At 60.2% G+C, this 27,750-nt stretch overlaps 1 protein-coding gene across 3 annotated transcripts; it reads left to right on the top strand.

Annotated features, from left to right (window-relative positions):
- Positions 1 to 1,975: 1,975 nt before the first annotated feature.
- On the top strand, positions 1,976 to 27,322 carry CTDP1 (CTD phosphatase subunit 1). 3 transcript variants are annotated; one of them, XM_052660280.1, is made up of 13 exons: positions 1,976 to 2,086; positions 7,237 to 7,320; positions 7,800 to 7,893; positions 9,084 to 9,212; positions 10,596 to 10,746; positions 11,634 to 11,724; positions 13,241 to 13,407; positions 14,166 to 15,143; positions 15,462 to 15,603; positions 16,167 to 16,367; positions 20,669 to 20,831; positions 22,003 to 22,169; positions 26,536 to 27,322. In XM_052660280.1, exons 2-13 carry the CDS (start codon positions 7,280 to 7,282, stop codon positions 26,675 to 26,677), a joined length of 2,466 nt encoding a protein of 821 aa, XP_052516240.1. In that variant the 5' UTR covers positions 1,976 to 2,086; positions 7,237 to 7,279; the 3' UTR covers positions 26,678 to 27,322. The 3 variants fall into 3 exon arrangements, with proteins under 3 accessions (XP_052516240.1, XP_052516239.1, XP_052516241.1); XM_052660279.1 differs by having other exon boundaries at positions 2,009 to 2,328; XM_052660281.1 differs by lacking the exon at positions 1,976 to 2,086 and adding an exon at positions 6,746 to 6,774.
- The last annotated feature ends 428 nt before the right edge of the window (positions 27,323 to 27,750 follow it).

The following is a 27,750-nucleotide window of genomic DNA, read 5'->3' as shown; positions in this document are numbered from 1 at the left end:
CTAGCTTCAAACTTTTCTTCTGCAGCTTCCGCCCCTCTCTCAGCCTTCATAGAGTTGAAGAGAGTCAGTGCCTTGCTCCGGATCAGGCTTTGGCTTAAGGGCATGTTGTGGCTGGTCTGATCTTCTATCCAGACCACCAAAACTTTCTCCATATCAGCAATAAGGCTATTTCGCTTCCTTATCATTCGTGTGTTCACTGGAGTAGCACGTTTAACCTCCTGCAAGAATTTCTCCTTTGCGTTCACCACTTGGCTAACTGGCGCAAGAGGCCTAGCTTTCGGCCTATCTCAGCTTTCGACATGCCTTCCTCACTCAGCTTAATCATTTCTAGCTTTTGATTTAAAGTGAGAGATGTGTGACTCTTCCTTTCACCTGAACACTTAGAGGCCATTGTAAAGTTATTAATTGGCCTAATATCAATACTGTTGTGGCTTAGGGAACAGGGAGGCCAGAGGAACAGAGACAGGGTACGCAGGTTGGCAGAGCAGTCAGAACACACACAACCGTTTATCAGTTAAATTCCCTGTCTTACCTGGGTGCAGCTGCCAGCACCCCAAAACAATTACAATTGCAACATCAAAGACCATGAATCACAGATAATTGTAACAAATAAAACAAATGTTTGAAATACTGTGAGAATTACCAAAACGTGACATTCAGACACAAAGTAAGCAAATGCTGTTGTAAAAATTGGTAGTTAGAATTGCTCCATGCAGGCTTGCCACAAACCTCCAAGTGGTAAAACAAACAAACAAAAAACACGATCTGGGAAGCATAATAAATCGAAGCAAAAGTATGTGAATACTGAGTTGTCTGCCTTCCTTAATTGTGTCAGTTTTTGCTTCATGCACCTGGGGTAGGGATGGGGGGGGGGGTGGCTCTTGTTGTTGGGACAGGTGCTTCTGTCCAAATCTCAGCAGAGAAAAAGCAGCTCTTCAGAAATCATATCAAGAAAGACCTTGAAGGCCTCCGCAGACGACCTCGCCCACTGCTCCCGGACTGGATCAGCTCGTTTCCGCGGCGGTTCCCGCTGTCTGCGGGCAGTGCACCAGGTCTCCCAAGGCGGAGTCAAGGCGAGGCGGACAGGACGGTGAAGGTCCAGCCGGAAAAGACCCCAGAACACGCACTCCGGGGCGAGGGGACCTGGCGACCAAGCCCCAACCCTGCGCCGCACGGGGTACGCTGGGCCAGCGGTTCACGACGCCCGCTCCGCACGCCGGGGTTCACAACGCAGCCCGGGATTCCCGGGGCAGCGGCACGCCGGGCCTCGGAGTCCAGGACGACCGGCCTCCGAGGGTGATGGGAGGGGTCGTGGGACGACGGCCGCTGCAGCGTGCCGGCACCCGCGGCGCCAGACCGGGCGAGTACCGAGTGCGGGGTGTCCGGCCCCGCCGTCCTGAGACGCCAGCCAGCCCTCAGCGCGGAAAGGGCGGCGGGGCGCGCTGCATACTGGTTCTTGTAGTTCTCCTGGCACCGGCCCCGAGCCGGCGATGGGGGCTGCGGGACAGACTGCCCTGTTGCATGCCGGGACTCCCGGCGCCAGACAGGGACTCGTGATACCGCGGGGCGCGCTGGACGCCGGGACTCGTAGTCCCAGGACGTCCAGCCGCAGCGCCTGACGCGGTTTGCGGCCCGGGGTCCCCGCTTTGCCTGCCGTCGCCAGTGCAGGACGCTGGTGCTCACGAGGTGGACGCGACGAAGGAGCCCCGTCCCCAGCAGGCCCAGCCCCGCCCGCGCCGTAGAGGCAGCGGCAGGTTCCGGGGACCGGCCTGGCCTCTCCAGCCCCGCGTGGCGTGCGTCCGCCACGGGCCTCGGCGCATGCGCGCGCGCGGCGACACGTGACTCCGCACGCTGTCCCGGAAGTCGGCGCGGGACGGGCGGCGGGTGGAAGCCGGTGCGGGGCTGAGGATCGCAGCGTTACCGCCGTTGTCCCCTCCTGGGCCGGGGTCGCCCGCCCGCGGCGAGGGGCGCCGGGCCCTGAGCCTCTGCCGGCGCCCTTCCGCAGCGTCTCCGCCTGGCTGCGATGGAGGCACCGCCCGGCGGCCGCCTTCCCGCCGAGGGTTCCCAGCCGCCGGCCGTAGCGGAGGTGCGCTGCCCCGGCCCCGGGCCGCTGCGCCTGCTCGAGTGGAGGGTAGCGGCTGGCGCTGCCGTGCGCATCGGCTCCGTGCTGGCTGTGTGCGAGGCCGCCGCCTCCACGCAGCCCTCCGGGCCCGCCCCTGTCCGCACCGGCTCCGGAGGCTGCGTGCGCGCGGAGCGCAGGCTGAGGTCGGAGCGCGCGGGCGTGGTGCGAGAGCTGTGCGCGCAGCCGGGCCAGGTGGTGGCCCCCGGGTGAGTGGTAACGGGGGAGGAAGCCAGGTCTGGAGGAAGCTCTGGGCCTGGGCCGGGAGCGGGTCCTGGGCTGGGCACTGGGTGGGAGCGGGTCTCCCGGGCTGCTGCTGAAGGGGCTGCGCTCGGGGAGAAGTTTGCAAGGTAGGGCGCACAGCTGCGCCTCTGCCTGTTTCTCTGAGGCTGGGTGACAGTCCCTGCTAGTCATCTACTGATCGGAGGCAACAAACTTAAAAAAAAAGCCCTGTGTCACCGAAATTGCACTCTTTGAAAGACAGTTGCGTTCTTGAAAGACAGTTGCGTTCTTTTCTCTCTCTGACAGGTGTCTCCACCCAAGACGTCACGTTTGTAAGTTAGGAAAACTAGGGGTCATAGCACGTACAGGAAGAAGCAGGCTGCTCCTTGCTTGTTGTCACAGCGTTAATTGTTGGGAGGCGTGCAATTGTTGAGGTCCTAGTAAACCTTGTGAAGCGTGGTTGTAAAACCTGGCAGTTTTGCTTCATAGCTCAGGAAGGGGGTGTGGCTCTGGCATAGGTAGGTCAGGGCAAGCAGTAGTATCCTCCTACCATCGGCTCTTGCTGTCCTACCCATTTTAACCTTGTGAAGGGATTTTTTTGTTTGTTTGTTTATAAGTTGACCACTGTTGTGTGCAAAGTTGTGTACACATGACTGGTGTGGTTGTTTCCATTGCAGGGACGGAAACCTGGGGCAGGTGAGCATCCCTGCCTCCTGTTCAGTGGCTGGGGTGCAGTTTCCCTCTGTGGGGCCCCCAGTGCCCTGGGCGCTCAGTTTCCTTTCTCCCCACCCTGGCCCTTCCCTGGAGACGTGGGCACCAGCCCCTGTTCCTCTCCTGGTGGCGCAAGTTCATCCTCTGGCTGTTGAACATTTTCCACCTGGTTCCACATGGCTAGAGCCTGCCTGCCTCACAGTCCTGGGTGCCTCATCTCGCATCCAGTTCTCTTCTCTCATCTTTGGAGGCAGAGCCAGGTCTTCAGCCTTCTGTACCTGCCACAGAGTGCAGGGGAGGTGGCTGGCCTGCACTCTCATCTGCCACTGCCAAAGCCATCCGCCTGGCCTTACGAGGGAGAGGCTCTCTGTGTGTGACACCCTGGTGTGCTTTCAGCGTTGCTTTGAAGTCAGGTTTTCCTTGACCATTGCTTGGGCCCTAAGGAGCCTGTAAACCCACCACCTGGACGATGGACATGCTGCTTGATGCTGCTGTTTCACTGGGTAGAAAACCCCTGAGGGAAAGACATCTATCTGTTCCATGTTGTTCCGTTACTCTGACTGCACGGAAACGACCCCAAGGCCCAGGCAGGCTGGTTACTGGTCACAGCAGCTAGTGAGCCTTCACATGCAGCCATCCTGCAAAGCAGAGGAGCCCAGTCAGGTAATGCCAGCAGTCAGCCCAGCAGCTGGCCTAGTGACGAGTTCCCAGCTGTGGGTAATTTTCTGGTCGTTTTCTGGTTTTGGGTGTTTCAGGTCTTGGGGTATCTTACTGCAGTGGTTTGTCCCGGGGCCTTTTGAGACTCTGAGCAGCGGTAGCATTTCTTCTGGAATGCAGGTGTGAGAGGGTGTGTAAAGCACCAGCCCAGAGCCAGGCTCTATGGCCGGAGTTGTCCTTGGGTCCACCATTGCCATCATCAGCTGGTCTCATCCTGACCACACCAGAGGTTGTTCTCCGGCAGTGAACAGTTCCAGGAACTTAGAGACCTTGTCTCTGGATGTAGTGGAAATGGCAGATGCTCTTGTGACCTGTGATGGGATTGCGTGTTTTTGTAGCGCTCACACTGTCGGGGAGAGTGAGGGTTGTTCTGACCTTTCAGACAGAGGAGGAGACGGAGTCCCAGCAGGTTCTGACACACCAGCCCGGTCCCTGTTGGGCTTCGCCGGGTTTCCTCCACACTGCTGTCTGCTTAAGCTGCATTTCACCCAGAGCATCCCCGTGGGGGATGTAGACGAAAGAAGAGTCTGTTTCTGTCCTCGTATTGCATATGTGGATTGAAATTATTTTGATTTGGAAATATTCTGACAAGGCACTGTTAGCAGAAAGTATTTCTGTTAATTATTTGTCCTTTCTTTTCACTTGTCTACTTTTTTTTTCAATTCATGTGGATACATTGAAGTCTCCAAAGGAAAGGAAAATATACACATAAAATAATCAGAAAACAAGCCTGGTGATGGATAAGGACCGGCACAGGAGGAGGCTGTGTAGGTGCGTGCTTGCGTCTTTTCTTGACGTCCAACTAGCACTGTCTGTGCCCGGTAGCCTGTCTGTCTGAATCTGCTGTTTGTATCAGGATTGTACGGTGGTGATGTTTTTAATTCCTTTCGTTTCTCTTCTTCCTTTCTTGGTTGACTTTCTACTGTAAGAAAAACTAACTTATTGGCGTGGACTCATGGGTTCTTATTCAGTGGATTATAGTCCATTTCCAGTTACTTTCTCAACACTCAGATTATCCTGGACTAGGCAGCAGGCACTGTTCCAGGTCCTGTTTCCTGACACAGCCCTGGAATCAGCCTTTCTCAAAGAAGTCCTGCTTCCTTTCAGTGCAGCCGTGGTCTGGACGTCTCGCCCCCCAGTGCTCTTCAGTAGTCAGATGTTTACTGCTCTAAAGAGGTCCCTTCACCCCTCACCTGTCCGACCCGCCCAGATCCAGTACCTGGCAGCGCACCGGGACCCGCTCCTTGACGCTGCGCTACTTCTAACACAGCCGGTGCGCTCTGAGCTCCCCGTTAGAGCAGACACAGACGCTCCTGAGCACAGAAGCCTCCGAAGAGCTTGGTCCTTGTGTGTTGAGGGGAATACCTTGTGTGGGGACCGCACTGATGCCTGTCCCATGGCCTCTCTTCAGGCACCGGCGGGGGAGGTGGGCCTGTGTTGGTGGCTCGCTTGCCATTCTGAGGCTCGTCTCCTTGGTTGAAGTGTTTCTAGAGTTCACAGCATGTCAGTCCCTTGACTGTGCAGTGGGTTGAGGGTAAAATGACCCTGCCCGTGGCAAGGTCTGCAGGGCTGAAGAGGGAGGGCATCTCGTGCCGAAAGGCCGTGACTGTTGCTCCTGTCTAACCCCCTTTCCCTCTCTGGGGACTGCATCTCTTTGGGTGGATATTTTTTAAGCCCAAGAAGAGATGCCGAAGTCAGCTGGACAGTGTCACACCCAGCTTTGACCCTGGGGGGGCAGATCTGAGTGGTCCTGTAATTTACAGAAAATGCAGTTGGCCCTCCCTGTCCATGAGTTTCCCCACCTGTGTGTTCAGCTGACTTTGGGTCAGAACATCTGAGCAGTGAGGGTAGGGATTCAGAAAGTTCCAAAAAGCAAAGCTTGAATTTGCCACATACCAGCAACTGTGATAGTGCTGACCTTGTGGCGGGTATCACCGGTGACCGGGAGATGGCCAGTGTACACAGGAGGATGTGTGCACACACCGGGCCGTTTTCTGTAAGGGACTAGAGCGTCCTCTCACTCTGGTACCAGTGGGTCCTGGGAGCAGCTTCCTGCGGATACACACAGGTGACTGTCAGGTCGGCTTCCCTCTAATGTGGGCTGGGCGTTCCCGCAACTTACCTGGCAAGTGTCAGCCTGAGCTGCGCCTGCCGAGAGGAGCGGCGTGTGGGGCCCCTGGCCCGGGAGCCCACCGGCCGCTGTGTCCCTGTGGCCTAACGGGCAGCAGGTCTGCGGGGCCTGTGACCGCAGCATGAGGGGCGTCGGCGAGATGGTGAATGAGCAGTCACTGTTTCTCCCCGGCCCGCCACCCGCGGCAGGCTGTGCGCAGGCGCCACAGGGCCCACAGCGCCCCGACCCATGAGCAGATGCTGGAGGGCACCCTCGACTTGGAGCGGAGTGCCTCCGTCCGCCTGCCAGCTCCACTGCGTGGTCTCAGGCGCGTCCTGGGCCCGTCCCCCTCTCGCGCACAGGAGGGTCCCTGGCAGGAAGGGATCTGGGAAGGTGGGGGGCCGTGGCAGCGGAGGCCTCACCCCAGAACTGAGGACAGAAGCGGGTGAGACCCCACGCCGGCACTGCTGACGGGCAGGGTCACCTGGAGGAGCTGCATGTGCTCAGGGCAGGGGCTCATCCGCTCCCCCAGCCTGTCTAGGGTCAGGGTGAGGGGGCAGTTTCTGGGAGGCGTTGAGATGGCGCTGACAGTGGGCCCTCAGGGAAGGGGTCGCGCCACCCACCCAGCACAGGCCTTGGGGGGGTGCCTGGCCGGGGGCACGGGGAGCCGGGTCGTGAACGGCAGGGATGGGGTCACTGCCCGGGAGGCGGGAGAGGTCTCAGAGAGTCTGTGAGGAGTCAACCAAGGGGCCCCCACGCCAGGTGCCCAGGCCCTCACCCGCCGGGTTGGGAGGTGGGACCACGCTGACCCGCCCGGCACGCTGACCCACAGCCATCAGGTTGCAGAGCTGAAAGCCCCCCTTCAGAGACCGCTGCTAGGCCACCAGGATTTGAGGTGAATGTACAAAGAAAACAGCAATTTCTGTGTTTATGAAAACTAGGAATATTAGTCCTGTCAGAAAAATTTAGATTAATCATAGCCTTTCTCCAGACTGGGAATGACTACAGGAAACAAGAATCATTTTTTATTTGTCTGTATTTTAACGAGTTGTTCTTTGTCATATTAACGTTTCAGTTTTTCTAAGCTGTATATCAGAAACCGTAGGAGAATCCCATGTAAGCTTCTCATGCATTTTGAGACAGTTTTCTGTTATCTGACAGGACATCCTGAGTCCTTTCTATTGTTCCGTAGGTAGTTTTGCCGTGTTTCACGTGAAGGACACACGGAAGGGAAAGCCCTTCACTTCATCGCCAGAGAGGTGGCCCGGGGGCGGCGTGACCCCCTGCAGTCCTGGGGCATCCGATAAGCCCAGGGGCTGCAGCTCGTGCTGACGGGCTCGTTCTCCCCCGTTTCCAGGGCTGTCCTGGTGCGCTTAGAAGGATGTAGTCACCCCGTCGTCATGAAGGGCCTGTGCGCCGAGTGTGGCCAGGACCTGACCCAGTAAGTGCTGGCGCTCGGGAGCGGCGGGGCCTGTGGGGGCGAGGGCCGAGCGCTGGGGTGCAGGCGGCGGCGCCGCTGTCCCCCATACGCCATGGGCCGGCTGCCTTCTCGGGAGGCATGCACCCTGGTGTGGTGGGAGCAGCTGTGACGAGCCCTCCTCCTCGTCCCTTGGGGACAGCCGTCCCGGAGCTGGCCTGGACTTCCCGCCCGGGCGTGCCTCGGCCTGGGTGGGTTTGCCCCTGTGGTCGAGGGTTTCCCTGGTTCGCACGTGTGGAGTGGTGTGGACCCTTCTGTTTCTCATGCGGTGGGCCTCTGGGACCGTCTTTATTTTCAAAGGGAACTTTGTGAGTGTGATTTAGTTTCTTCCTCAGTGCTGCTGAGTGTGACACTTCAGCACACATCCACTAGAACTAGACCAAGCTAAAGTCCCCGTGAGTTAGCGAGCTAGAGCCCTAGCCTCAGCGCCCCTCTCTCCGCAGGCTGCAGAGCAAGAACGGGCGGCAGCAGGTGCCGCTGTCCACGGCCACCGTGTCCATGGTGCACAGCGTCCCCGAGCTCATGGTGAGCTCCGAGGTAGGTGTCCTGGAGGGCCGGGGCTGGGAAAGTGGTCCTGGGGGCACTTCTCAGTCAGGGCAGGGGTGGGGGCGGAGAGGGCAGGCCTGTTCTTGTCACTGTCCCAAGTGACCTTAGTGTACAGATGGTCCGTGTGAAGCAAGCGGCCTGCCCGCGGGACAGGAGCCGTGCCTCTCCTGTTATCTCCCTGTGTTTGGGGTGGGAGCTCTTCGGGATGCTGCCTCCGGAGCCTGGGCTCAGAGGGGAAGACAACCTTGGGCGGGGAGCCCCAGCCAGGCAAGGTCGTGAGCTGGTGGCACCGAAGGTCCCTGCCTGGGAGCAAGGCTGTGCAGGAAGTAAGCGCTGTTGGCTGAGTGGTGCTGGCCACGGGGGCGTGGGGGCCCAGTGCATGCTTTCACTAGCAGACGTGCGCGTGCTGCGGGGAGGCTTGGGGACGGAAAGCTTGCTCTTACACATTGCGAGAGTCACATGGCTGTGCTGGCCAGAGGCCTCCTGATGCTGGGTCAGGGCCCACACAGGTGCGAGCCTCGCCAGGACAGGGCGCCAGCACAGGCCCCGTGAGGACTGGCTTCTTGTCTTGTTGAGGGAGCCCTGGAGCTCTGCGTCTCTGTACGCTGTCAGTCAAAGCACTGTGTTTGTAAACGACATACGCCTATTTTGTGTTTTGTGGAAAAGACCACGCCAGAGAAGTGATTCTGACGTCTCTGAATTACTGAAATCTAAGCCTAAGTACTTAAGTATGTTTAAGACAAAACAAGGAAGTCTGAGGTAGAAAAGAGAGGGAAGTGTTCCTGCTGTTTCTGTTGTGACAGAGTAGCTCTTGGCCTTTCTGCAAAACTCTTCTGGGAGCACAGGGTGGGATTCCTGTCGCTCATCGGATGGCTGCAGCTGCCCTGTGGCTCACAGCATCTCAGTCCTCCCGCGCCCCGCCCTGAGCGAGTCTGTGTAGCAGCCTCTTGCCTCTCGATCACTGGTCCACACGTAACTAGAAGCGGTCACGATCAGACTGGCTTGAGGACATTCGAGCAAACGGAACGGGCTTTAGGCACCAGGGCATTGACTCTGCGCTGCTGGGCGCATGGGTGCAGCGGGCACCCCCAGCTTCCGGTTCTGTTTCCTGAGAAGACGGAGCGTCACCTTGTCTCCACATGGCCTTCCTCAGTCGTTTCTCTTTGCTTCCCCGGCTGTAGCAAGCGGAAAAGTTGGGGAGGGAAGACCAGCAGCGACTGCACCGCAACAGGAAGCTGGTGCTCATGGTGGACTTGGACCAGACGCTGATCCACACCACGGAGCAGCACTGCCAGCAGATGTCCAACAAGGTGCGCGCGGGCGCGGCCGTCCTCGGAAGGAGCCTGGGTGTTCGGCTTAGGAAGGGAGCGGGCTCTGCCCCTGAGCGCGTGGCCGCGGTGGGGGCAGTGGAGAGCTGGTGGGGGCTGGGGCGGACCCTCTCTCCCGCAGAGCAGTGCAGGTTTCCAGGTGGCTGGTATTTCTGTGTCGTGGGATCTTCTGTCCCGGGACAGCTCTCCATGCCGTCTGTGCCGTCACCTGTGGACGTGTCTCAGGGTTTCCTGCATCACGACCACCGTGTTCACGGGTGGCAGAGCTGGGTGGGCAGGGGTGGGGCGCCGCGGTGGTGGCTGCAGCCTCTTGGGGCTTGTCCACTGCGGAGCCGGATATTTCCATTCATTTCATAAGAGTTTTAGTGGTTGCATCACGCCCAGTGTGAGCACGAGTGGTAGCAGGGTGTCCTTGGGGCCGCGTGGACCATGCCCACTGCCAGGGGCTTCTCTGTGCCCCCGATTCCCCACCGCTGCAGCTCCCAGGCCTGCGGGCAGCACTCAGAGAGGCGGCTTGAACCCTTAACCTTGGATGCCCTCACTGGGGATTTGAGGATTTTCCTGCTGCAGCGTCCAGACAATTTACCGCTGAGCGTGGGGCTGGGGTGGGGCTGGGTGGTGGTTGTACCATCTCGACTCCCAAGTGTTTTACCAGAGTAGCCCCATCGTGAACAGTGTGACAGATTTATAGCCAATGAAAACTTAACAGTGCCTCAGGTCATTTCCTTTTCGAGCTTATTATTACGGGAAAATGAACGATAAACAGAATTGAAAGGACCAGAGTTTAACTTTCTAAGGAGAGTAGACTTACGTGCGTGTTGGTCACGTGTGAGCAGGTTGGAGTTACTGATCTCATCTGTCTCCTAAAGATGAACCTGGTTTTGTGCTGTCAGTCAGTGGAGTTGCATTTTATAACCATAAGGAAGTTAGGCTGAGTTGTGTGGGGCTCTTCGCTTACCTTCCTCTCTGGCTCCGGGAGGCACTGTGGATAGACCCTGGAATCTGCGGCGGTTGGCTGCCTGCCCAGGTGCTTGTGAGATGGTTGGGGCGTGAGTGTCCACCGGGGTCCTGAGACTTCGTGAGGCCCTTGGTGCCCGGTCCTCAGACAGCTAAGGCGCCACAGTTGTCACAGGAAGCTATCTCAGGCCACCCGGCTGTTCTGGGCAGTCGCTGGGATTAGCCGGAGTGCTCACCCGGGCGGTTACTGCAGGAAAAGGCTGAACCCCCTTACAGAGCGTAAGAGAGGAAGGCATTTGTGTGGCGCGGCAGGCTGTGCTGCTGTGACGCCCCCCTGTAACCCCCAGCCTGGTGGCTGTCACCTGCCACGTGTCGGTGCCGCCCTCTGACCGGCCTTGTTCTCTGCAGGGCATCTTCCACTTCCAGCTGGGCCGGGGAGAGCCCATGCTGCACACACGCCTGCGTCCCCACTGCAAGGAGTTCCTGGAGAAGGTGGCCCGGCTGTATGAGTTGCACGTGTTCACGTTCGGCAGCCGGCTGTACGCGCACACCATCGCAGGTGAGCGGCTCATGGGGTTCTGTCCCGCTCTGGACACTCAACGGCCTGCATGTGGGTTTGGCTCCTCTCTTTCTCAACTGTGGGTCCTGCAGATGGAGGGAAGGTCAGAGGCTCTGCCTGCCTCAGCCTTGGCCCCGCGGTGGTGGCTGGGGTGCGGGCAGGCCAGTCCTCCAGAACCTCCTCTCTGCTCGGCGGCAGTCGTGCTCCAGTCCCGAGTGCAAGCCCTTGTCCCTCTGTCAGCTGCATGCCGCAGGCCACTGGAGAGGCTGGTCAGGATCACGGCCGCGTGGGGAAGTAGGAGCGCTCTGTGAGGGCTTCCTTATACAGGCAGAGACCTTCGGGGCTGCCGGCCTGGTCACCAGGGACGTGTCTGTCTCAGTTGACGGACAGTCGGTAGACAGCAGTCAGTGTGAGTGTCGAGTCTGTGACCTCGGGGTCCTGTCAAAGGGCGAGGGCTCTGGTGGGCGCTCAGTGACCCTGGGAACGGCTGAGCACTGGCGCCGTGCGCGGCTGGGTAGGTGCTTGCTCGTCCGTGTCCACGCGGTTCTGCTGTCGGGGCGCGTTTCAGAGCGCTGCCCGGACGCCCTGCTCTCCCCTCTGCTGTACAAACACTACGCCCCAGGGGCGCGCACGGGCCACAGGCCCCTCCCGGGAGCTGTGGCTTGTGTGGGGTCCCCGTGCTGGCTACTGGCAGACCCTGGGCTCCTGGGGCAGCACTGAGCCGTGCTCAGCTCGTCTGCTGAGCCAGCAGGATCCGGGTGGGGGGCGCCGTCAGCATCTGGACCGATCCCCTTCCCCGAAGGGGGGCGGGCTCCGTGTCTCCCCATCTCACAGTGGGATGGCAGTGCATCTCAGACACATGACCGTGTCCTGTTTTCTTTTCAAAGGCTTTTTAGATCCTGAGAAGAAGCTATTTTCTCATCGAATATTATCGAGGGATGAATGTATTGACCCGTTTTCCAAAACAGGGAACCTCAGGTAGGTGCCTGGCTGTGTACCTGCTGTCGTAAAGTCTGCGTCTGGAGCGTTGGCTGCTGGTTCCGTATCCGCTCCCGGTCCCCAGCCTCTACTCTGGCATGTGGATGGCCGCTGTCTTCCAACTAGACCCCTCCCTTCCCTGCTTTCTCTGAATGTCCAGTCAGTGGTGGCTCCTGGGCGGCTCAGGCCAGAGCCCAGGATCACACGTGTGGGAGTGAGTGCAGGGCGAGGGAGCGTGGCGAGCACCTGGGGCGGAGCGCCTGCAGACCCCAGCCGCCCCTGGGGCCTCGTTCCTTCAGGGCCTCGCGTGTGCTGACCCTGCCGTCAGTGTCCTGCCTCCTTCCACCCCACAGGCCCCTCCCGTCCTGGCCTCCAACCCCTCACTGAAGGCCTGTTTCATATTGCGAATTTCTTGCTCAGCTTGTATAAGGAATTTCCCCGTTTTCTACCTAGAGAGAGGCAGTCTCTCCCCAGTAAGGGGGTACATACCCCTGGCTCGGGTGTGGTCTTTTGGCTGGTGTTGGCCACCCTTAGCTGACATTTCGAGTTTCAGGTTCAGGATGTCCCGTTCACATCTGTAGTACATAAGAGAGCCTGGGAGCACTTGTCCGGAAACAGCGCTCATGCCTACAGGTTGAGCATCTGGATGAGCAGATACAGGCACGAGGGAAGGTGTGATGCTTGTCAAGGGAGAAGCTGCCCGAGGACGGGGCATCCAGGGACCGGGCTCCTGGCAGCTCCAGGCGGAGGTGCTTGGTGGGGCAGGTTTCTGGCCACGAGCTCTTCCCTGGTCTCGCTGGAGTTAGAGGTGCTGAAAGCATCACCAGTGTAAGTCATTGTAGGTACCTTGTGCCTGTGGAAACAGACTCACAGAAAACATTTCGGAAACGTGAACGTTTTTTCCTGCCTTTAGTGGCAGCTAGAAAACCTGAGCAGTGGCAGGTGCTTCTGCTGGGTTTGTTCCTCAGGCCTGGAAGACGGGCAGGAAGCACTATTCTCTCTCTGTCTTTGCACTTGCTTGTCTGAATGTTGGCCTTGGGGGCAGAAACCAGGTGACGAGACCCCAGAGCAGGCCCGTGTCCCTCGGGCTGGCTTGACCCTTGCTCCCCTGGCACCCCAGCGTCACTGTTCTGTCCTGACGTCACGTTCATGCCCGGCTGAGATGCAAGTGGGGCTCTGCCTCCTGCCAAGAGCCGGTAGCTCTCACAGGGCGCGGGCCTTGGCCGGGCCCGTCAGTCCGTGCCAGCTCCCCCAGGCAGGGCTCTCCGCAGCCCTGCCGCCTCACTCTGTCCTGCTCCTGCCCCGAGGAGCGCCAGACAGGGGAGGAGTGTTGGCAGCCTTAGTGTCGCTTTCTCTGGAAATGTTGAGAGTCTTGTTTTTTAAACAAGCCCGTCTGTGCAGCTCATGCCTGGTTCTGGTTAGTCTGCTCTCCGTTGGTTCCACGTGAGAGACGATGTAGACGTTTGGTGGGGGCTGACTTCCATAAAGGGAACTAGTGATGCATATTTACTTCCAGAAATCTCTTTCCCTGTGGAGACTCCATGGTTTGCATCATCGACGACCGAGAAGACGTCTGGAAGTTCGCCCCCAACCTGATAACCGTGAAGAAGTACGTCTACTTCCAGGGCATTGGGGACATCCATGCCCCGTCTGCGCCCCGGGAGCCCCCAGCGAGGAAGAGAGGTGGGTGGTCCCCGGCCGTCGGGCAGTGCGCCAGCCTCGGTCCCGTCTCAGCTGTGGCTACTGCTCCTTCAGGGTTCGGTTTGGTTTTGTTCCGTTTATTTGTGTTTCAGCATCAGAGAGGTTGGGTGGGTTTGTTTGTTACACTGATACTATTTGGTTTCAGTGTAACAGTATTAGCCTGAGCGTTTTTTCCTGTTGAGTCCAGTGAAGAATGCTACTTGACTTAATGCACCTGAACTCTCCCTTTCCTCCTGGTTCTCCCTGGAAAGAACAGCCGGGGCCCAGGGGTGCGATGTGGGGGCTCCTGCAGAGGCGGGGCCGCTGCACCCTGCCCAGACCTGCATGGAGTCCCTCCAGACAGTAGAGCGTTTAAAGTGTCTGATAATCTTTAGCCCTTAAATTATTTTGAGAATACAGTTATTGCTGCAGTGGCTGAAGCAGAACTTTGAGGCCTGGCGGGGGGAGGGAGGCCCCAGGGCACCCTGCATGGCTGAGGCAGGGGCGTTCTGACCACAGCCTGGGAGCCAAGAGCGGTCCACACGTCTCGGACCCTGTGGAGCCCCTAACACAGTGACCGACGAGGCGGCCAGCCTGGAGCAGTCACCCGCTGGCCACCTCCTGGTGTGTGCCAACGTCCAGAGGTGGCTGGAACCGCAGGTGCGGGCAGGCGGGCAGCAAGTCCACAGGAGGCTTCCTGTCGCTCATTGAGTAATGGTGGCCTTGTCTCCTGTGTCCTCGCCTGGTTGATCGTCCTGAAGGTGCCGACGCCGCAGAGCAGCCTCTGTCCATCAGGGACCCCGAGGAAGGAAGGCCAGCATCCGCGGTGGAGAGTAACGGCCTTGGGAGGCCCGCCCGGGAGCTCAACGGGGGCCCGGGCCCTCGGGGATGCTGGCCTTGCCAGGAGGAGGAGAGGGGCGCCCGGTCCACTGCCCGCACCCCCTCTGCTGACGGCCGCGGAACTTCGGCGGGCTCCCAGCCACGCGGAAAGACTCCGCCAGAGAAGAGGCCTGTGCGGGGTCCAGCCGGCCCCGACCCGGACCCGGACGTGCCCAGCGACAGCGGAAGCAGCAGCGAGTCCGAGGGCCAGCCCTCGCCCGCCCCCTCCGACGGGGAGAGCGGGGAGAGGTGGACCCGGAGGAAGCCCCAGGCCGCCCGCGAAGCCGGGAAGGCCACTCCGCAGGGAGGCCCCCCAGGCCTGGCCGGGGAGCGGCTCGCGGGCGCCAACCACTGCGGGGAGCCCGGCCCCGGCGTGCCGGCAGACGCGCAGGAGGACGGGGAGAGGGACGGGCTGTGCGTGCTTGGCGGCGGCTGCGCCGACCGCAAGGAGGCCGAGACCGAGTCCCAGAACAGCGAGCAGTCGGGCATCACTGTGGGCGAGTCCCTGGACCAGAGCATGGAAGAGGAAGAGGAGGAGGACGCGGACGACGACGACCACCTGGTGCACCTGGAGGAGATCCTCGCCCGCGTGCACTCCGACTACTATGCCAAGTACGACCGCTTCCTCAGCGGCGAGAGCCCCGAGGCCCCCGACATCCGCAAGATCGTCCCCGAGCTGCGCAGCAAGGTGCTGGCGGACGTGGCCATCATCTTCAGCGGGCTGCACCCCACCAACTTCCCTGTGGAGCGCACGCGGGAGCACTACCACGCCCGGGCGCTGGGCGCGCGCATCCTCACCCAGCTCGTGCTCGACCCCGAAGACCCCGCCCGGCCCACCCACCTCATCGCCGCAAGGGCCGGTGAGTCACTCCCAGCCTGCCCGCTGCCCTGCCGAGCCCGAGGCCTGAAGCTCCCGGCCAGAGGCTCTGGTTGGGGGCCAAGTAGAGAGGCAGCAGGGGCTCGGGGCCCTTGAGGAGCTTCCTAGGACGGCCCCCGACTCCCGCCCCGAGCCCCGGCCCCGCCCCTCCGTGCTCCTCTCGCCCCTCACCCCGCCCCAGCCCCAGCAGCCCCGGCCCTCCGTGCTGCCCCCTCAGCCCCGCCCCTCTGTCCCTGCCGCCCTGAGGGCCCCCGCCCCCCACCCCCCACCGTGGCTCTGAGTGGATCGAGTTTGCTCTCAGGCACGGAGAAGGTGCGCCAGGCCCAGGAGTGCGGGCAGCTGCACGTGGTCAACCCCGACTGGCTGTGGAGCTGCCTGGAGCGCTGGGACAGGGTGGAGGAGCAGCTGTTCCCGCTGCGCGACGACCAGGGCAGGGCACAGAGGTGAGTTCCGGGCGCCCGGTCCCTGACAGACAGGTGCAGGCGGCGGGCCTGCTCAGCCCTCGCAGCCCGCGGCTTCCCGTCTGCGGAGACGCCCACCCGTCTCTCCCCTGTCGCCACCGAGCGGGTTGTCTCCCAGAGCCCCTCTCCCCGGTACCACCTGGAGAAGGAGAACTGCTTCTAAGACATCAGACGGCATTCCGCCGTGATTCCTGGTTTCCAGGTGCTTCGAGGCTGGGAACGCTTCTGTGAAGCCCGGGGGTCTCTGCAGAGTCCAGCGTGGAGGGAGGTGGTGGCGGGGAGGGCGGGTGCAGAGGCGCGTGGGCCGCAGTGTGGGGAGAGCGGGCTGGCGGGCACCCCTCTGCATGAGAGCAGGCGCTGGGTTTGCAGGCAGGGCTGCAGACAGCCTGAGAGAGTGCGAGAGTGCGGCCTTGTGTCCAAGGCCACGGCAGAGCCTTAGGCTGACCGGGAACCGTGTGCCCCCTGCAGAGTCGCGTCCCAGTGGGAGGGGCTGCCGGGCTCCAGTGGGTTCCAGCCCCTCTCACAGCCCTCCTTCTCTTGCGTAGGGAGGACGGCCCTGCGTCCTTCCCTGACAGGCAGAGCCTGCTCCCCGCCGCCCTGTTCCACCCAACACCCGTGCACCCCAAGGCCCCGCCTGGTCCTGAAGTCCGGATCTACGATGCCAGCACGGGCAAGCTCATCCGCACAGCCACCTCGGGCCCTGGGCCACCTGGCGCCCTGCCCCACGCGGGGCTCTCCTCCTTCAGGTACTCCACCCGCTCGCGGGGAGGTATCCCTGAGCCACGGCCGGCCGCGAGGAGCAGGCTGTGTGTGGGGCAGGCCTTGCGCACGGTCTCCCGTCTGGTGCGGGGCTGGGCCTGAGGAGGTGTGGTTCTGCCTGGACGGGCACGTGGCCCTCCTCTGCCCAGGGTCAGCGAGGGAGCGGGAGGCAGCCCTGGCCCTCCTGCCTTGCCCTGCCGGCTGCATCCCTGGGACACAGGGCGGGCCTGTCAGGAGCAGCTCCCGCCCTGCGCAGGCACATGGGCCCTGGAGACTGTAGGCTGTGTATCTGTCCTGCTGCTGGGCTCCAGCTGTTGAGGCCAGTTTCAGTTAGGTGTTGGTTGGTGGTTTTGTTATTTGAAACTAAGAGCGTGGTCACTGATAGAGCTTTGATTTTTTTTTTTCATGACGACGTGATACTTAATCGTTTAAATAGATGTGTCGTGAGCCCGTGTGCTGCTTTTGTTCCCGTGGAGTTGCTTTCTGGCTGGGTTAAAGGTCGTGGACATCTTTGACTCTCATAAATGGAGCAGTTGGTTGTTGTTTCGCCCAAGGCTCACTGAGCCCCGTGGTCCTGCCCGGCAGCCTCCCGGCCCTGGCCCATCTCGGACACACGGCTGCACTGTGACACGTCTCTGGCCGCTGCAGCCCTGTGGGCCCGCCTCCACCTCACTGGCCGTCGCCTTGCATCCTGAGCCGATGCTTCTTCCCGGCTGGCTTCTGGGAGCTCTGCCCTGGTCCTCCTGGGTGGTGGACGCTGTGAGAGGGCTGTGTCACTGCCTGGGTCAGAAGATGCTGGCCCCGTGCTGCCGGCTGAGCGGTGCTGGCTCCTTGGCCATGTGGACACGTGGCCTGCTGGGGTTTTCTTTGCGGTGATTGTCGTGTTCTCTGTTAGGTCCTCCCTGACGGAGAGCAGGTGTTCGGGTGGTGGGTTGAGGGCCCTGGAGCTGCGCTGGCCTCAGCGTGTGTCTGTGGAAGGCACGCCATCTGGACAGAAGCGGCCCAGTGTTTCTAGAGTAGCTCATGCAGGTTATCCTAAATAGCGTTTGGGTTTTGGGGTGCAGCTCTGTATTCTGTCATCCCAGAAGCTTCACGGGGCTCTTGTTCTGTGGAGCTGGTCTTGTCGCTCCTCGCGCGTGTGTGGCACGTCTTGCTTGTCGCAGCGTGGCACGTGCTCGCTGTGTACTCATTGTCCCACTAAGCTATTCTCCAGAGTGTTGCAGTGAGCTCCGTCTCTGAGGTTCCTCCTTGTGAGGGTGAGCCTGACGGGGTGCAGGGCTCGCCTCCGAGCGTGCAGCGCAGGCCACCCCCTGGGCCATCCAACCTTTCCGGTCTTGTTTCCTGGACATGGCGCCTTGCCCACACGTGTGTGGAGGGCAGGGTGGGCTGGATTCCCTGGGGCAGCATGCCGGCGTGTTCTGATCCGGAACCCCAGGGCAGACCCAGTTGTGACCGGACACCACAGCCGTTGGGTGGTTGCTTCCGTCTGATACTTGTTTGGGAGTCGTAAGTCTCGGGAGCTCCTGCTTTGATGTTCTGGTTCTGGGCTAAGGTGCCAGCCCGCGAGGGGCCTGGAGTCAGAGGTCCTTGGGGAACATGGGTGGAGCGCCTCTCACCAGGATCTCCGTGTGCAGGTCGCCGCTGGGACCGTGGAGGGGAGAGCAGCTGCCGTTCAGAGCCGCCGGGCTGGGGCCCAGGTCCAGGCTACCTGCGTGGCAGGCGCGGCTCCACGGCATTGCTGGGCCAGGGCCGTGTCTGGAGAGCAGGGTGCGAGGTCGGGGCCACGGCAGCATGCCTCACACGTGTCTCCCAGCGGGTCAGCCGCTGAAACAGCTTCTTCTATGCCCCTTTGTAGCTGAATGCTGCAGGTTGTGAATGTCTTGTTTTTTTTAGTATAGGTTTTCTTTGGAGATGATTGTGGGGGAACAGGCAGTTAACAGAAATGGCAGAGAGCCCAGGGACCCTTTAACCATCTCCCCCCAGTGCCCACATCTCCAGACCTGCTGCCCTCATCGAGCTGAGACGCCCATCCCAACGGTCCAGACCTGGAGTGGCCACCCCCTCTGGGCCCCCTGCCATCCCCAGCTGCCCTGCCCAGCCCCGCTGGCCCCCTTCCCCCCACCACCTCCCACGGCCCCCCTGGTCTGTGCCCGTCCCTGTCCTGTCGTCCGAGAGCGTGGGCTGGTGGGCTGGCAGCTCCGCCCGGCTCGGCTCCCTGGAGACTCTGCCCCAGCGTCGCTGTGTCGACTGCTCAGAGGGCGTCGTGGTGTGAGGTGCGGCAGTTTCTGTGACTGTCCACTCGCTGAGGGCATCGGGGGCGTGTCCAGCTCTGGACTCTAAGAGACAGGGCCACTGTAAACGTGTGCGTGTCTCTGTTTCTCCCAGGTCGGCCATGGGGGCTGCTATGGGCTTGCTAGCACCAGGACGGGGAGTGGTTCGTGGCCGTCTGACCCCCCCAGTCTCTGTAGGTGGCGCGGGTGTTCCGGCCTGGTGGGCCGTGCAGGCAGCATGGGATGCTGAGAGCTGGCAGGAGCGGCGGGGCTTCGGCAACTGGCGGTCACCATGTTAGGAGACTGTGGAGACGTCTTTAAAATACCTACTTCTCGTTCTTCTTAACACAGCAAACCTTTGCATGTTAATACCTTTTTAATGAAGAGCAACTATTTTCCAGTTTCCTGGTGCTTCAGATAGTAAGGAATCTGCTTGCAGTGTTGGAGACCCAGGTTCTATCCCTGGGTCAGGAGATCTCCTGGAGAAGGAAATGGCTACCCACTCCAGTGTTCTTGCCTGGAGACTCCCATGGACAGAGGAGCCTGGAGGGAGGGTTACAGTCCTTGGGGTCACACACGACTGTTTTCCAAGTAGAAAAGAAGCGTATGGAGAAGCGTGGCTTGTTTGGGTTTTGGGGAATCTCTGGCTGATGGAGGGCGGGTGCCCGCCTGCCACTCGCCTGCCTGGTGGATTGCCATCTGGCAGGGGAGGCCACGAGGGGGAGTGGTGGCCAAGCCCGTCCTGTCCCTGGAGGAGGGAGCATCTTGGCGGTGCCTGCAGGGTCCCTGGAGCCCCAGCCCGAGGCAGCAAGGGGCAGGCACGCGTGTGCGCTGGGCGGAGTCTGCCCTTGAGGGAGCCGCCCCAGCGGAACCCCGGGCCCTCGCCTCCCGTGGAGGGCGCTCACGTTCCTCCTTTCCCTTTCTGGATCTGGAGGGAGGCTGTAACAGGTTTGTTTCTAGTAGAAAGATGCCGCCGCCGTTTTTCCACACTCATAAGAGCTGTGGCTATTGATGTGACCTGATGTGGGACTGTATGGAGATCTTGTGGCTGCTTGACCTCACATGGAGCGCAGATCCCCCTACGCGGGCTTCCGGGCAAGTGTTCACCCTGCCTGCCCACCCCGCCAGACCGGCGCTGAGCAGTGTGGCTTGTTGGTGAGAGAGGAGGTCAGTGTCTCCCTTCAGCCTGAGGACAGGAGAGCCTGACCTGCCGCATTCTGGCTGGACCTGCTGGGCTTTGGCTTTGTAAATAAAGACTGATGAAACCTGAGTAGGCACCACCCATGAGGCAGCGTGTGTCTTCACAGCTCAGGTTTCCCATGTGTGCTCTGTATGTGTACTCTGGGCATGTATATATGCTGTGTGGGTGGGGGTGTGTGTACCTCAGGTATGTTTATATACTGTGTGTGTGTGTATCCTGAGGGGGTGTGTGTGTATACTCTGGGTATATGTATATTCTCTGTGTGTATGTGCACCCCAGGTGTGTGTATGCCCTGTGTGTGTGTACTCTGGGAATATGTATACTGTCTGTGTGTGTGTGTGCACGCCCTGGTGGTGTGTGTAGGTTTACCCTGGGTGTGTTTATAACTTGTGTGTATATGTATACCCTATATGTGTGTGTGTGGGCCCTGTGTGTGTATACCCAGGTGGGTGTGTGTGCACCCTCCGTGTATGTATACCCTGTGTGTGTGTGTGTGTACCCCGGGTGTGTGTGCATACCCTCTGTGTGTGTACCCCAGGTGGGTGTGTGTACCCTGGGTGTATGTATACCGTGTGTGTGTATGTGTACCCCAGGTGGGTATGTGTGCATGCTGGGTGTACGTATACCCTGTGTGTGTGTGTACCCCAGGTAGGTGTGTGCACCCTGAGTGCACGTATACCGTGTGTGTGTATGTGTACCCCAGGTGGGTGTGTGCACCCTCAGTGTATGTATACTGTGTGTGTGTGTGCACGTGTGTACCTGTCCTGAGAGTTGGGCTTGGGCTGGCTGTCCTCATGGGCTGTGACTTCCCTTCCAGGGCGGTGCAGCCACGCCTCCAGCAGGTGTTTGGTGACGACCTGCCCGACAGTCAGGATGGGGAGCAGCCTGGCCCTTCCCGGAGGAAGCGCCAGCCCAGCATGTCGGAAACCATGCCGCTGTACACGCTGTGCAAGGAGGACTTGGAGAGCATGGACAAGGAGGTGAGCCCGCACTGCCCTCTGTCCGCCCGGCGCTGCCCGGCGGGACGCGACTGGTCAGCATTGGGCAGCGTGGGAGGCAGCTTTCTGGCCCCACCCAGGGAGCCTGTGCCCCGCCCGTGGACCATGGGCAGCCTCTCGGAGGAGACTGTAGACCCTTACAGTTCGGTGCCTCGTGTCTGCGGACGTGTGGTTCTGTTTGGAGCAGTGAGTGCCGTCTCTCAGCACAGGAGTCCTGCCTTGCCTCCCTTCATGGGCATTCTCACGTTTCATGGGAGAAATGGAGGCCTTCAGCTCAACTGAAGAGGGTGCACTCCGTGTGAAGGCCGTGTGAAAGTGGTAGTCACTCAGGCGCGTCTGACTCTTTGTGACCTGTGGATTTTAGCCCACTAGGCTTCTCTGTCCCCGGAATCCTCCAGGCAAGCATACTGGAGTGGGTAGCCATTCCCTTCTCCAGGGGATCTTCCTGACCCAGGGATCAAACCCAGGTCTCCTGCGTTGAGGCGGATTCTTTACCATCTGCACTACCAGGGACGCCTGGAAGACCTTGTGGGCCCAACACCACCACCGGCCCTTGGACTGTCGACGCAGCGTGTGTGTGCTTTAATTCATGCATGCGTGAGCCTTGTCCCTTCTCAGCTGCACGTGTAGGTTTCAGCTGGAGATGTCGCTGGTCTGAGCCCTCCTGCTCAGAGCTGCTCTATTTGGGGCAGGGATGTCCCCCCTCACCCCCATCGCCTAAATTTCATCAGAGGGTTTTTAATCCTGGCCATGCCAGGTTCCAGGGCCTTCCTCCAAGGCGTCCCCACTGTCCACTGTGCGTCCACGACTTCTGCAGGGAAGTGGGCCCCGTAGAGCCGTGGTGTGCACAGGTGTGTGGGGCACATACCCGGGACAGGGCTCCAAGGGCACCGGCCGTTGTCCTGGGCGCTGGGCCTCCCTGACTCGGGGCTCCAGCAGAAATGGTGATTTGCTGGGCACTGGAGTTCCCAGTGGGGGAGGAGGCACAGCCCGGGCCGCCCCTTCCCGCCCGGGCAGACCCCACATCGGAGCTGCAGGAGCCGCCGCGTGTCTTCCTGGAGCAGGCAGCACTGAGGCCCGTCCTGGGAAGGGGCCGCAGGGCGGGCTCCTCGGGATGGTGCTCTGCCCGTGCTGACGCTCAGCCCCTTGTCAGGTGGACGACATCCTGGGTGAAGGCAGCGACGACAGCGACAGCGAGAAGAAACCACGGGGAGAGGAGGAGCCTCTGGAGGAGGGGCTGGGGCACGGCCCGCCCGAAGCCCTGGGGGCGCCCAGGGGGCGCCGGCTGGAGAGGAGCGCGGCGGACGGCCGGGGGCTCAGGTGAGCGAGGGCCGGGCGCCTCCCACGTGGTGAGCGTGCACCTTCCTGTTTTTGGCAAAAAGATCTTCCTGGCATCAGGGACCCTGGTGGGAGGGGCGGGAACCCTGAGGGGGTCCCCAGAGGGCAGAGGCCTCCCTGCTTTCTGAGCAGGCGGCCGGGTCCAGCTTCGCTGCACGAGCGCCTGCGGGTGTCTGCATCTGTGTCTTTCTGGCCATCTGGTCTGACTTGCAGGCCGTCCTGTAGGTGAACTGACCTGCGGAGAAAGTGCGGCCCCTTCAGGCGGCCACAGGCCAGTGCCCCGCAGCAGGTGGAGGGTGGCACCGTGCCCTCCGCTGCTGGAGCCCCCTCGGTGCACTGTGCTTCCCCGCTTCATAGGAACGCTGTTCCATGGGTCGAGGAGAGAACTGTGAACTCTCTTCTGGGTGATCAGCCGCACACGATGGTTTGACTCCATGTTCTCACACGTGGGGAGTCCTGCTGTCAGGCTGGAGGGTATGAGGGGCGCAGGCGTCGTGGATCCCACATCTGTGCCGGGCATGAGGGCTGGGGGAGCCCTGTGCTCCATCCCACAAGGGCTCAGACAGCTGCTTTTGTTATGAAACGCGCTCAGGCTTTTCAGAAACGTTAGAGCAGATGAGGTCTGGATAAGCTTTTCTTGGAGCATGCCCGCTCACCCTGTGGTCCTGACCCGGATCGCATGCCCTGATGCCGTGGTACGCTCCCCACATGTGCGTCTCTGAAGACGTGCAGAGCCTCCCTTGTGGCCGGGCCGGGCGGGAGCCCACCCGGGAGGCGGCATCCGCTGAGCCTCGGGGCCCCAGTGGCCTTCCACACCGCAGGGCAGGCGCTCCTGGGGTGCTCAGCTCAGGGTTTGCCAAAACTGCTGGATCAGGTCAGGTGTTTCCTCATTTCTGTAAGAATGGCCCATGTTTCCAAATGAGAGAGACATTCCTTTCAGGTCCTTTTGTGTCCTGGTAGCACCAGGCTGCCGTTCCTTCCTGATGCCCTGTTCCTGGCACATTGCCCTGCCGCCGCCCCCCCCCCCCCCCAACGCCAGTCGTAACCTCCACTTAATGCCCACGTGCACAGAAATGACCAGCTCTTCCACTGTGAATGCAGCTGGGACAGCGGCGGAATACAGACCTGTCCACGCAAACACTCGTGTGCACGCACCTGCACCCGACATGGCCTTGATGGGTGAACTAATGACCTTACCAGGTGCAATGCTGCCCTTTTCTTTTTGCCAAAAACACCCAGCGGGTTGTAACCAGCAGTTCAAACATACGTGCTTTGTGGATTTTGTCTGATCTGGGTTAGGTGTTGATACAAAATAAGTATTTTATTTAGTGTTTACTAAACAGCAGACTTCAGGTGTGGGTCTACATGCTTTTCTATAGCTAAGTGCTCAGACAGTGGACCCTGGGGGAGGAAATTTGCATGCGTGTTTGTGTTCCTGTTCACATTGTTGCTTTATTCGACATCAAATCTGAGATGACTCTCGGGCCTTAAATTTTCTCCAAATTAAATCTGTTAGCGTTTCCCTAGGGAACTGTGCAGCTGGTTGTGGAAACAAAACACAAATATTGCTTGTTCTGCTGGGAGGAGAGGAAGCTGGTCTCAATTACAGGCCTTTATTAACCATGGCTTGCAGCTGTTTCCAGCCTTTGAGGTAATTTAAGCACTAAAACTCAATTGTGTTGGACGTGAGATTATTCCAAACATTGTGTAACCGGGACTGAGGGCTTGCCTGTTCCACCAGCGGGCACTGCCTCTGTGGCCTCTGACTTTCGTCCCTGGCAAGCCCGCCTGTTGGACCCCAAGATCCCAGAGCCTTTCTCCTGTGGAACCCCCAGGGTTCAGCACGTTGGCATTCGTCTCTGAGTGGAGGCTGTAGTAGGCTGTGGGCCCCCCTCCTGGCTGGCTGCGGGCGCCTCCCTGGGGCTCGCGTCTTCCCGGCTCCGAGGCCCATGGGGCCGTTGCCCTGAGAGTGGAGGGGCCGTTGCCCTGAGAGTGGAGGGGCCGTTGCCCCTGTGGCAGTGTCTCCAGATGCGGTTGAGAAGCTTTTATCGACAAGTGGCTCGGAGTGCCCCTCGTGGGGACCTGTGCCTCTGCCCTGGGGCCCTGCCTGGCCCCATCCCCACCCCTGGGGGCTCACCGCTGACAGCCTCAGCTCCTCGTCAAAACACCTTGGGGCGCATGAGGGTCTCTGCACTTCATGTTTCTTACCTCCAGGAAGGTTGCCCGCCCCCACCCCACCCCACCCCCGGTGACTCACTGTGGGTCTCCCAGCACGCGGAGTGGAAGGTGGCTGAGGAGGAGCTGGAGGGACAGCCCATGACCTCAGGGTCTTGCTGCAGCCGAGGCCGTGCAGCCGGGGATGGGGCCTGGGTCACCCCCTGCCTGGGGCCAGCATCCACAGTTGAACAGGACCCGCCTGGGGCCGTGTGTTCACCGCACATGTATTGTTGCTGTGCACATGTGCACACGCACGACCTCCAGTTCTGTCCCTGGGAGGTGGTACCCCTGTGAGGAATGTGGTTATTGGGGTTGTGTGCAGTGGTTTGAACGATAAAGAAGTAAGCAGTCTTTCAAAACTGTTTCTACGTGACGTTTCTAAATGTATCTGCATGTTCACCACTCAACAAAGGGAAATAATCTGGGTGCTTCAGATTAATCACACTTAGTAACACCTTCTGTTCGAGCATCTCTGCACGTCCAGAGTCAGCCTGCAGAGTGGGGGCCGGCCCGGGGCCCCGTGTCTGCTCTGATTTGGTTTGAGAGCTCCAGCCCTGCATCCCCGCCTACCCCCGCCCGGCGCCCGACCCCAGCTTGGCTGGCACCTTTCCTGGAAGCATCACAGGGACGCACTCGGCCCCATCCTCGCGTCCAGGCCCTGGCACCCTTTCCTCTTCCCAGCCCAGCCTCCTCAAGGTGCGAATGGGGCCTGAGAGAACGGGTTCTTTCCAGTTGACTTTCCCTTCCCTCACGCCGCCTGCGGGGCCCAGCGCCCAGCTCCAACTGTGGGCACGATTGGAAAGGCGGCTGTGGTCTGTGGCTGTGCCCTGTCCTGTGTCCGTCTGTCTGAGGTGGGTGCGGCTGCCTCAGGGCTGTTTCTAGGATGAGGCAGGACGCTCTGGGGGCCCGCTGCCCTCCCAGACCCGGCTGCTCCACGAGGCCTCTGAGCTCAGGCTCCAGAGACCCGCAGTTCACCTGTCAACTCATCCCACCGCCTCACGTTTCTTTGTAAGTGACAGCGTAAAACGGAGTGGTTTTTTAAACGGAGATGCGCCTCACCCCAAGGCTGCTCTGCCTGCAGCTCTTCTCGTAACCATGACAACAGTGGAGCATCCAGAGTGACGCTTTGCTTAACTGGTGCAGATGAAAGGCCGTGACTTAGACACGTGTGTCCGCTGGCCGCTCCTTTTCTGGGATGTGTCCCTCTGGGCGGGGCTGGAGGCGGAGGGTGTGGGGGACCCTCAGCTTCTGAGCTCAGTGTGGGGGAGTGTGACCTCGGGTGGGGGGCGGTTCCGGGTGCCAGGCCGTGGGCGCATTAGCCGAGGAGCTGAGGGTACCGAGCTCCCGTCCAGCGCCCACCCCGCAGCACCTCGCTGGACGTAGCTGGGAGGCTGTTCGGGGACGTGTCTTCTCATGGGGAGACGTGCCTGTTGCACGTCTCGGCTCGGGAACTCGCTTCCCAGGGCCAGCCCTACCCCCACGCAAGGCCCAGGGCCTCCCCCTAACCCTGCCAGCCTGAGAGGTGAGGCACTTCCTAACTGTACCTCCGTTTCACTTTCTAATTAAGTCGCGCTGTTTTTTCAGTGTTTATTGTCCTCTTTGAATTTTCTGTTTTGAGGGGGTCGGTTGCTGTTTTCTGTTTGGGGAGTGTTTCTCACGATCGGATCGTTGGTTGTCTGTTGCAGAAGCATCTTTGTGATAGAGCTTGAGTAACAGGCAATATTGTCCTATGTGTGTGGCTGCTGACAGTGCCTTTTGTGGCTCTAAGAGATGCACTTTGGGGGGTTTCCTCTTTCTGGGACGTTTTCCCAAACCAGAGGTGTGTGTCAGGGGATGTACGTACTCTTATAAAACTGAAGTTTCTTTTTCGATAAATGGTGCTGCAACAGTTAGATGTCAAGTGCAAGATTATCTTGGCCACAGTCAGAAATTTATCCAGAAATTAACTCAAAATAGATTATAGGCCTAGACCATGAACCTGTCTGCTGGCGACTGACCCAATGCCCCTTTCCGGCGGCTGGTCCCACCCTGCCCTCTCCTGTCCTCATGAGGCACAGTCACTGTGTCACCTGCTATGGGCCCTGGCTATCAGGGCTGGGTGCAGCTCACAGCGCGTCTGCTTCCATTGCAGGGGCCACAAGAGGAAGCTGAACGAAGAGGACGCAGCCAGCGAGTCCAGTGGGGCGTCCAGCTGCGAGGACGAGGAGGGGGGCAGCTCGGAAGCAGACGAGATGGCGGCTGCGCTGGAGGCTGAGCTGGGTGACCTCATGTGACCTGGGATGGCCCGCAGCTCACCCATGGAAGGACGTGTCTGTTTGCAGAGCTCCACCTGCAGAAACATTATTTTGCAGAAATAGGTGTTTTTAGAAGTTTTACCACAGGAAGGCCAACTTGTTAAGGACAGCATCGTGGGGAGCGCGGGCCACGCCAGAGACTGTCGTTGAGCTCGGCCAGGCCACACGGCAGGACCGAGCATGGGGTCTGTCATCAGAGGAGAGGTGTGGGCTGGAGCATGGGCTCTGTCATCAGAGGAGGGGTGTGGGCTGGAGCGTGGGCTCTGTCATCGGAGGCGGGGGGCACTTGTGCCGTTACTGCCGCAGCACGTCACTTCGGGGGAGGCCTGGGGCGTCGACGAGACTCGGGATGGTGCGCAGGAGCCCGGCATCCTGGCTCCCCTGATGGGAGCGGTGGCGCGCAGGGTCTGAGTGAGGCTGCGTGGCACGCACACACCTGCGCAGAGTGCACATGGGCCAGGGCTCCCGGTGCGCTGCGACCCGTGGGGCTCACTGACACCAGGCCCTGTGGCTTCGTGCCCAGGCCACCTCCCTACTCCCACGGGCATCGGGACAAAGGCCACCGCCTTCGGCTCCTTCGTGAGATCAGATGTAAAGTTTTGTATATCTGTTTCATATGTGACCCCCCAAACAGATTTTTCTTTCATTTAATAAAAGTCTTTTTTGTAAGCCTTCTTCCCGGCCCCATTCCCTCCTCACAGGGTCCAGCCACTCGCCGCCCCGCCCCAGCGCCCATCAAGGAGGTCATGGGCAGAGACGTGGGGAGGTTCGTGGGTGAGTGAGCAGGGCCTTGGATGTTGGAATGGAGAAGCAGGGCCCTCCCAAGCTGGCCCGTGGCTGTTGCTCGTTCTGTACGCACCAAAGCTTTAGAAAAGCTGAGGACCGCTGCCGTTTCTAATAGATTTATGAAAATTAGATCTAATGCCGAAGGAAAGCAGAGCAGTTCTGATCCTAGGAGCTCAGAGCTGACAAGGTTGTAAAATTCGTCACGTACGGCTTGTCTGCCAGCAGCATGGACAGCGTGGTCCTGTCCCCAGGGTCTCGGGTCTCAC

This window comes from Budorcas taxicolor, chromosome 22 (assembly GCF_023091745.1).
Source record: "Budorcas taxicolor isolate Tak-1 chromosome 22, Takin1.1, whole genome shotgun sequence".
Classification (NCBI taxonomy): Eukaryota; Metazoa; Chordata; class Mammalia; order Artiodactyla; family Bovidae; genus Budorcas; species Budorcas taxicolor.
Note: the sequence above shows the minus strand (reverse complement) of the source record. Positions and strands in the feature narration are given on the sequence as shown.

Coding starts and splice junctions, on each gene's coding strand:
- CTDP1 (XM_052660279.1), top strand. CDS start 2,024: ATGGAGGCACCGCCCGGCGGCCGCCTTCCCGCCGAGGGTTCCCAGCCG. Junction 2,329..7,236: donor GGCCAGGTGGTGGCCCCCGG/GTGAGTGGTAAC, acceptor CCCCGTTTCCAG/GGCTGTCCTGGTGCGCTTAG. Junction 10,747..11,633: donor GTACGCGCACACCATCGCAG/GTGAGCGGCTCA, acceptor TTCTTTTCAAAG/GCTTTTTAGATCCTGAGAAG.